This window comes from Leptonotus elevatus, chromosome 6 (assembly GCF_054856555.1).
Source record: "Leptonotus elevatus isolate MCC_2025b chromosome 6, RoL_Lele_1.0, whole genome shotgun sequence".
NCBI lineage: Eukaryota > Metazoa > Chordata > Actinopteri > Syngnathiformes > Syngnathidae > Leptonotus > Leptonotus elevatus.
The window spans coordinates 5,494,266-5,503,183 of NC_141244.1; the positions used below are offsets into that span (position 1 = coordinate 5,494,266).

Here is an 8,918-nt window from a genome sequence, read left to right on the forward strand (position 1 = left end):
CTTTATTTTGCATGGCTGATAAAGTAAGACTAGTGCTCTGCGTCTTCTGTCTCGCGTATTTGATCGCTGGGGTGACTCCGCACCATCGTTGCTTCAAGCGGAGAATCAGAGGGTCTCCTCCTCCGACTCCCACAGAAAAATCAAAAGTTTTAAGGTTGCTAGTCAATCTGGGCCCGGTTGTTCAAAACTTAGTCTTTAACCACTGGTTAAGTAGGTTTAACCAACCATTAATGTTAACGGCACTGTTATCTTGTTGTTCAAAACTCTGTTAACTTTAAACTGCTGTTAACTTGCGGTTAAAGTTAACACATCTAACCGCTAACTTTTTAACAGTATGGTTAACTCTGTGTTCGTGGCTAATGCTGCCTTCATGATGCCTGTTGAGCGCAATAAAAAGAGAGAGTATCGAGGGCTTGGCTTTGACATTGATGATTATTCTGATGAAGAGTTATGCGCACGCTACCGCTTAGAAGTAATACAATGCCAAGTCTTATGTTGAGTCAAAAGAGAAAGAATAAAAATTTGTTTTTTAAGATGAGTTCTAAAAATGAACAGAGGAGGCTTGCTCAACATTTAGTGGGAGGTGATTCCAAAGAAAGGTTACCTGTAATGTTTCTTGGTTGCTTTCATGTCAATAATCAAACAGATAACAACACTGTGAATAGTGGCTAATTATTTACGTTAAATTAATTTAAATTTAATTGTATTAATATTTTTTAAATAAATTTTAGGTATAAAAATACACACATATTAGAAGTATGTAAATACAAAAACAAGACATAAAAGCAATTCTATAAAAAAATACTACACAAAAAATACAAATCAGTCAAAAATACAATTCCGTTAGACAAAAAAACGGACAAAAATATGAGAAACAAAAACATGCAATATTCTATGCTACAGAAATATTGGCAAAAATAGAAAAAATATTACACAAAATATTCACAGAAAATACACACAGAAAAAAAATAATTATAATGAATTCTAAAATAATAATAAATTATTTCACAAAAACTTGCTTTAATAATTGATTGAATAGCGTTTGTTTGGTTGGCCGTTTGGCTAGTATCCATTCCTTTCGCCGACCCGGATGTAAACAAAGGAATTGTGGGATATATCTGTGCTAACCAGTGCCGTAAACGGCACGGTTAACTTTAACGGTGCTGTTAACTAACAGCTTGACTAACCATGTTTTTAACAATGCATATTTAACGGTCGGTTAGTTAATGGTGGGTTAAGACTTTAACCGGCGGTTAGGGGTTAAACAGTGGTTAAAATAACCGAGAATTTAACAACCGGGCCGTGGGGTATCTTGGTTGATAGTTCAACAGCTGTAAACAAAAAATCCACTCACCAGAAACTTCCTCACTTCCTCGCGCTCCATTATCATCATGCTTTTGTGTACTGATTAATGCAAAGGGATACCAGTAAGAAACAGGAAATGTGCTCAAATTACCTTAAAATGTTGTTATTAATGATTTATGATTCATCCACAATATATGAAGACAGAATCATGTAAATTATTTAAAAAATTAGGAAACAGATACATGCCAATATGCAACACTTAACTTCTAGAACTCTCTGCAAGTTATTATATTTTCAAATATTAACAGAGGTGGCAAATCCAGGTCCAGAAAGTAGAAACCCTGTCACAGTTTGGCTTTAGCCCCAGGTGCTAGCTAGCTAGCTCCATTGGTGCATGTTTACCTGCTAGGGAGCTAGCTAGCTAGCTAGCATCTGGGGCTAAAGCCAAACTGTGGTAGGGTTTTTACTTTCTGGATCTGGATTTGCCACCTCTGAATGTTAATGTATACAACATTCCTAGAAAATCACAATGTCCAATTTGGTGACCCCTGCTACATACTCTTATCATTTATTTTGGATACATTGATCTCTTACTAGGAGCATGAACGAGTGCACCAGCCGGGCCCATCGCCAAGCTCCCTCAAACCTCGAGTCTTCAGCTGCTCCTCATGCGGGAAGGCCTTCCCTAAGCGCAGTCAGCTGGAGAGACACAACCGCACACACACAGGTGATTTGAGGAAATGTGTAAATTTTTACACGTTAAGCAGCTGCTTCCGTCTGTGAAAGCAAGTACTGTGGCTAACTTGATTAGCTCAATAAAGCATAGAGACACAGTTTTCAACCCATTATCATTTGAATAGGCTCATGAGAGTATATTTGGACACCATCATACAAATTCTTCAAACGCTTATGGCCTCTTGTCCTCTTTAATGTAGAGATTGTGCAACATTGCAGCAATAGTGCCACTATTACGCCGCTTTTCTGGTCATCAAGGCTGCTGAAATGGCTACCGCAGCCTGAGACGTTTTATAGAAAGCCGTAATCAGGATGGTGCCAACAACATTAGCATTTTGAATTCGATGCTGCCCTATTTATACAAACTGTGCTCAACATAAATGAGTAAAACTCTCCATTGAAATACATTTCTTGAAATTTTAAGATGATGGAACTTATTAGTGTTTACTCATTTTTGAAGCATTGGAACATTAAATAATTTTATTAGAAAAAACAATGTTGTTGCAATGAATGGCCCGTGGGAGAATTTAGGGTATGCCATAGAAAACATTTATTCTGGAAGGAAACTCAAGATTTTCGAGCAAATCTGTCAGGCGGTGCTGTTTATGTTGAGAACTGTATATTGATGAGGGTCTGCTAATGTAACTATGCGGCTGACTAACAGGCATAACATTGTGTGAAGCTTTTCCATCTCTTTGTTGTCAATGCAGAGCAGCTTTGGAATAGCACTGACCTAAATTTGTGAGTGTTTGCTGTTTTGGCAAACTAAGCATTGTGAAGGCTTTGAATCTCATCTAACAGGTTCGGGAAAGAATATCAGTATTCTCTATTCCCGTTCCATTTAAAATGTAGTGCGTCTTTCAATAAGGTTTTCGGCACCTCCACAATCTTTTTGAGGAAAGCCCTTTTGAGCATTTATTCGTTATCCTTGAGACCCAGATTAAAGTCAATATACTAGTATTCTTTTCGTCATCATGTTACAACAATTCAGGATATCATGCACATTTATTAGATATCATATTGTCATCACACTTGTACAGGCACGGGCAACTTAAATGATGCAGGGTGCCACAATTTTTCATCATTTCTACTGGGAGGGCCGCATAGGGCCACACACTTCCAAACCAGATGGATGACAAAAAAAAATTATATGGAAAAAATATGTGCATGCATGCAAAATATGTGCCTTTAATATATTTAATTTTTCATAATAGATTTCTGAATGCATGTATATAAGAACCAGTATTAATCAACAAATGATTTGAGGCAAACAAAATAACCACATACTGTGATTCCTCTGTTAATTAATCAAGGGACCAATCCGAGTTTGGTCAGCAGCCCGACAGTTGCTCATCCCTGCACTAGTGCACAGACCTTACATGGATATCATTGTCCAATAAATGCTACAAACAACCATCCATATGCATCATGAGTTTTGGAAGTTGCCCTTTGACATTAATGTCTTGACACTAAGTGTTTGGTCTTGTTGCCCTACAGGTGAGCGTCCCTTCAAGTGTCCTCAGTGCGACAAAGCCTTCAACCAAAAGAGTTCTTTGCAAGTGCACATGGTCAAACACACGGGAAAGAAGCCCTTCAAATGTGAAATATGCAGCATCCGATTCACACAGAAGAGCAACATGAGACACCACATGAAGAGAGCCCACGGCTACGGTAAGCAATCTCAACATAGTTGCCTACATGTTACCAAGATTATTACGATCCAATTTTAACAATGGCGGAAATTCCTGACAGAATTACATGACATTCAATGGTAATCACACACTTAAGATTGAAGCACTGCGGTTACACCTCTGTGGAACGTCTTTGTGTCATAGACATGATCAGGATACAAAACGTCCTCCTCCTTGAATTACATGCTGAATGCTCTTCGGCACAGCCTTGGTTTTCAAGACTGTCCTTGCTTTAACATGATAAACTTTAAGCAGGTTTTGGTGGCAATGGTTAAGGTGTGTAATAAAACTAGTTGAGTTGTGTAGTGAGGTTTAAAGGCTTATTGTACTGTGCTATAAGTAGATACTAGGGAGTTGTGGGTGAAAAATCTCTACACACATAATAGTTTCGCTTTTGCACTAATTTGTACTTTGCTTGTACTGACAAAAAAATTAATAATAATAATCATAGACCCAGCTTTGCTGCAGCTTAATTCCGACTGGATAATTAGGACTGAACTGACAATAGGTCCTACATGAGCAAAACAAGGTGACAAGACAAATCCGAAATTACTAATGATAACAACTGGGAAAAAGTACACTTTACATTGTGTTTTTACAGATGAGATGAAGAATTTGTGCACGGCAGAAACCTTACATTTTTAGCAAGACATACTGTACTTTACCTTCAACATGTTTTCAACACAAATCATTCTTGGAGCCAAAGCCAGAAGTTATCTTTAATATCTTGGTTTCCTGAATTTATTGCATCATTGTGTTAGTCTTCAAGAGCCCAGTCAAGCAAACAAAATCTGAACACCGGCTGACTCTACCGATCTCACTTTGGAAAGGCCGATGTATGGAGAAAGACTTTTTCTGCTTATGATCCAAAACACAAACTCATCTGTGAAGCAGGGCTGGTCAAAATTCAGAATTTCAGAATTCAATTAAATTCAATGAATGAATTTGAATTTACTCTACCTCCATTGAATTTAATTAACCCACCCAACAGGATGTTGAATTTAATTAGAATTTTGAATAGCAGGTAGTGGAATTGAATTAATTGCGATTTGGAGAAATTCATTCGCCTCTATATTATCAGTGGAAATTAGACTTTTAACATCAATTTTTCTTCCAATTGGAAGTACGGACACTATCATTATGTATAAATTTCCTTAAAGGTGCATTGTGTCTTTTAAAAAGGTAATATTAAAGCTTTTTCTACATCATGCATGCTCCACCAATGCCCAGATGAGCACGAAGAGCCCTGACTGTTTTACTCTGACTGCACCAATCAGCTTTTAGCTTCCCTTTATAGTAGAGCGTGCAGACCCACACATTCCACGATTTCTTTGGAGAGGGGAGGGGTGGATTTTTTCTTACCTCATTTGAAGTCATGTCTTCATTTGTCAACTGTGGCTGTCCCTTTAAGATCGTTCACACCATGAACGAGCCTGAGATAGATGCTGCAGTTACGCTTTGGGCCAGAAGTAGCAGTCACAAGTAAAAAAGTGACCAACTGCACAAATATCCTTTAATGTAGGAAAGCTGATTTCAAAGTAATGTGAAGAAACAATATTGTTGTAGGGAATTTCGGATGGCCGGTACCGTACTTTTTTGGGCCGATAGCACCAACCTCCCCCCCAAACCCTCCCCAATCGATGAATAGTCGTCGTTGGCGCAGTGAATAGTAATCGCTGGGTGTCTGAAGTCTCGCGTTAACACATCAAGATGTAAATACCATAAAATAAAAGCTAGCACTTTGGTCTTTTGTCTCATATTTATATTTTGATATGAAGCACAAATATCCTTTCAGTATACTGTACAGCCAAAACAAAGGAGTTGACCTTGCTGTTCCAATACATTTGGAGGTGACTGTATATGTTTACTAGAGAGTTTCTACAAAGAGACCAAAAATCCATTCCTGTACACAGTTCATTTCCCATGTCACCGCTGTCTGTGTTTTTGTGACAAAATGTGGTTCCGAGAACAGAACAGACTCCTGGTAGCAAATTCAAACAAACCATCTGTGGCCTAACATCTCTAATATGTGTTTGGGCCCGAGATGAGACACACACCTTTGAGGTAATGCTCCCTGATGTGACAGCAAACTAAAATGGGATTGGAAACCATTTTTGGTATTCACTGTAGCATTTTATTGCATGAAAAAACACTAAACCCTCTAGTCGACTCGAGGCATGTTGTTTCAGGGAAACATTTGCAATATTGTTTCTTTTTAAAAACCAGCAAGCTGTGCTCGCTTTTAATGGCAGCCAAATACAGTTAGTGATACCGTTTGTTTTGCATACTGCATTCCTCATGCATAGTACTTCCATGTGAAAAAAGTATAAGAAATGAAAACAAAATTGTGAAGAATGTAATCAGTCTTCTCAATTTCTCTGGATAAAGTAAGACATGAAAGCTTGTGGTTTGGCTTTAGTCCTGGATTTGAGTCACACCTTTCATTTATTTTTGGCTTTTTTTTTTTCATCTTCACAGGTCAAAATCAGGATGTGACCCTGCGCCAAGAAGAACCAGCCACTCAAGTCACAGTAACCGCCGAACTTGACCTGGAAGTGGTCCCTGAGTCATCTGGAGATTGGCAAAATGATTTTCCATGAGTCACCCCAGATCACACAAATCCCTAACAGGTTATATTCTGTGCATTGTTAAGAGTTTGATCGCCAATTCGCTAACTTTTGCCAAACATCTTCTTGCCTTTAAAATTACCCCACCCACCCCCCACTCCCACCCTCTTGTCTCTACACATCATTTTCTGTCACTGCTTCCCTCAATGTGAAGCTTTGAACAGTGTGATTCATCACAAGAAAATCCTTTTTTTTTTATAGCATTAGAATTAAATAATAGTACCCGTTTTGAGGGGGTCAAAATTACTTTACGCGTGTGCGTGTGTGAAGGGTTCATTAATGAACTTCTATAAGCCCCTTGTCAAGCTTGTTTTGATAAGTATAAGTATCAAAGACAGTAAGGAGTGACAATTGGCCTCTTAAAGGACAAAAAAGGAAAAGTGCAACGAAAAAAAGCCTCACAGAGAATGCAAATTTTTATTAGAGGGCTGCTCGCTGGGACGAATGCAGTCAACGGTGTTGCTTGTGTGCTGCTTGTGTGACTTCCAAGGAGCTTTTTCTTTGCCCAACTGTTTATTTTATTACTTAATACCATCTCTAGTATATATTCTATACTCATATATTTATGTTAATAATAGATGTTTATATTGTACATATTTTTCATTTTCCTGTAGCTCCTGTAAGTCGTGAATTAGGTTTGTTAATAGTTGATCATGCACAGAATGGAGCCTATTGCTGTGCTTATTGTAAAGCAGAAATATTTTTTTCAGTTGTTTTCTATTGTCCATAAGAAAAGATGCAGTAAAATAATTTTTTATTCTATCTAAAACGTTTCGTGTCTGCATTCGTTTTAAATATGTTGTACATTTATTTCCCTTCCCTCTCCAAAAAGATATGCACACTCTGTAGCAGGTTGTCATCCAGGATGCAGTGCTAAAATGGATCACAACACAACACAAATTTTAAAGACGAAAATAATGTTGTGTTTAAACAATCAAGAAAAGTGCATAACAATGCAGTTTTTGGTTGAAACGTAATATTTCAACAACAAAAATACACCACCCCACAAAATTGTTTCCTCCAATTCCTTGGCTCTGATCACTCTACCTGTACAAAACAGTACGCTGCTTTCAATTGATATGGTGTAGTCATGTGGTTTAAACCAGGATAGGCTTTGTAGCACATTTCAAGCTTCAACCACTAGGTATCAACACGCTATTATCATTACCAGTCCTCGTTTTTGCTGCATTTAAAGGGAAAATCAACCTAATTTTTTTTTTGCCAAAACATGGTTTTGTGATTAACTCATTCACTGCCATTGACGGCTATAGATGTCAAAAATTAATTTGAACTATTTCTATTAGTAAAAAAAAAAAAAAAACTTTTATTAACAAGAGTATGAAAATAATATTGTACATTTAGACCAGATATAAAATGTGTGATTAATCGTGAGTAACTATTAAAGTCGTGTGATTAATTACAATTTTTAAAAAAAAAATGATCGTCTAATGCTGATGATTTATTATTATTATATATTTTTTTAAGAAAAGATCATTAAAATCTTATATCTGTTCTAAATGTACAATAAAAACTTTTTTCTAGGTTTTCATACTTTTGTTAACAAAAGTGAAACAATTTTAAACTAATACAAATAGTGCAAATGAATTTTTGACGTCTAAAGCCGTCAATAGCAGTGAATGAGTTAATATTGTGTTTGTTGAATACGAGTTAAGCAGCAAAATCCAACCGTTTTTTCATCTCAGGGGCGGCCGTTTTGACACTTGCTGATGACTTAAAATGACGCAGGTAATGACCAATCACGGCTTACTTATTTTCTGAAGCTGAGCCATGATTGGTCATTTTCAGTTGACAGCAAGTGGTAAAATGGCTTCCCCCTGAGATGGCTGTCAGGTGATTAAAATTTTTAATCGTAATTAATCGCATGTTCAATAGTTAACTTACGATTAATCACAAATTTTATATCTCTTCTAAATATGTTTTTCCTAAGTTCTCATACTCTTGTTATCATAATAGTGGAAATATGGTTGCATCTTTTAGTCATTGATAAAGTAATTTCATAATCATTCATAAAATTTAGTTAAAATTAAAAAGATGTGCTGTACTGTAAAACACGAATGATATTGATTCGTGTTGAGGTCATAATTCTGCCACTAGATGGCATAATTGCGTTTGTAAGACGGTGACAGCTCAGTGCATTTTTATTTTCATATTATTTAATATTTCATATTATTTCATATCAATTATCTAATCTTTAACATTGATTAACTTGTGATATTCTCTGCACATTTTTAAAATTATAAAATACAACATGACCCCAGTTTCCACACATATATGCATTATTACTACATTTATTACTGCTAAATTTTGACATCGAAGTATCTTCTGCATTGCGACTGGAATTCCCCCAGTACAGGCTTTCCAAGTAGAAGATGGTCAGAGGCGTGTTTAAAAAATGTAATTAAAAATTGTTTTTCTTCAAATTAGTGGCGTTAAAGGAACTTTAAATTAATGCAATAATTTTTACACCCCTCGTAAAAACAGGTGCATTTTGCTGCTTAACTCGTATTCCACAAGCGCAATATTAACCAGAATGCTGTTT

General features: G+C 36.6%; 1 protein-coding gene across 1 annotated transcript in view; it reads left to right on the forward strand.

Annotated features, from left to right (window-relative positions):
- Positions 1–6,477, forward strand: part of LOC147171864 (zinc finger protein 236) — a 54,018-nt gene extending 47,541 nt beyond the window's left edge. The window contains exons 30-32 of the mRNA XM_086079427.1: positions 1,903–2,032; positions 3,538–3,711; positions 6,210–6,477. Of these exons, the coding sequence (XP_085935553.1) occupies positions 1,903–2,032; positions 3,538–3,711; positions 6,210–6,331 (426 nt within the window). The 3' untranslated portion in view covers positions 6,332–6,477. The remainder of the gene's footprint in view (positions 1–1,902; positions 2,033–3,537; positions 3,712–6,209) is intronic.
- The last annotated feature ends 2,441 nt before the right edge of the window (positions 6,478–8,918 follow it).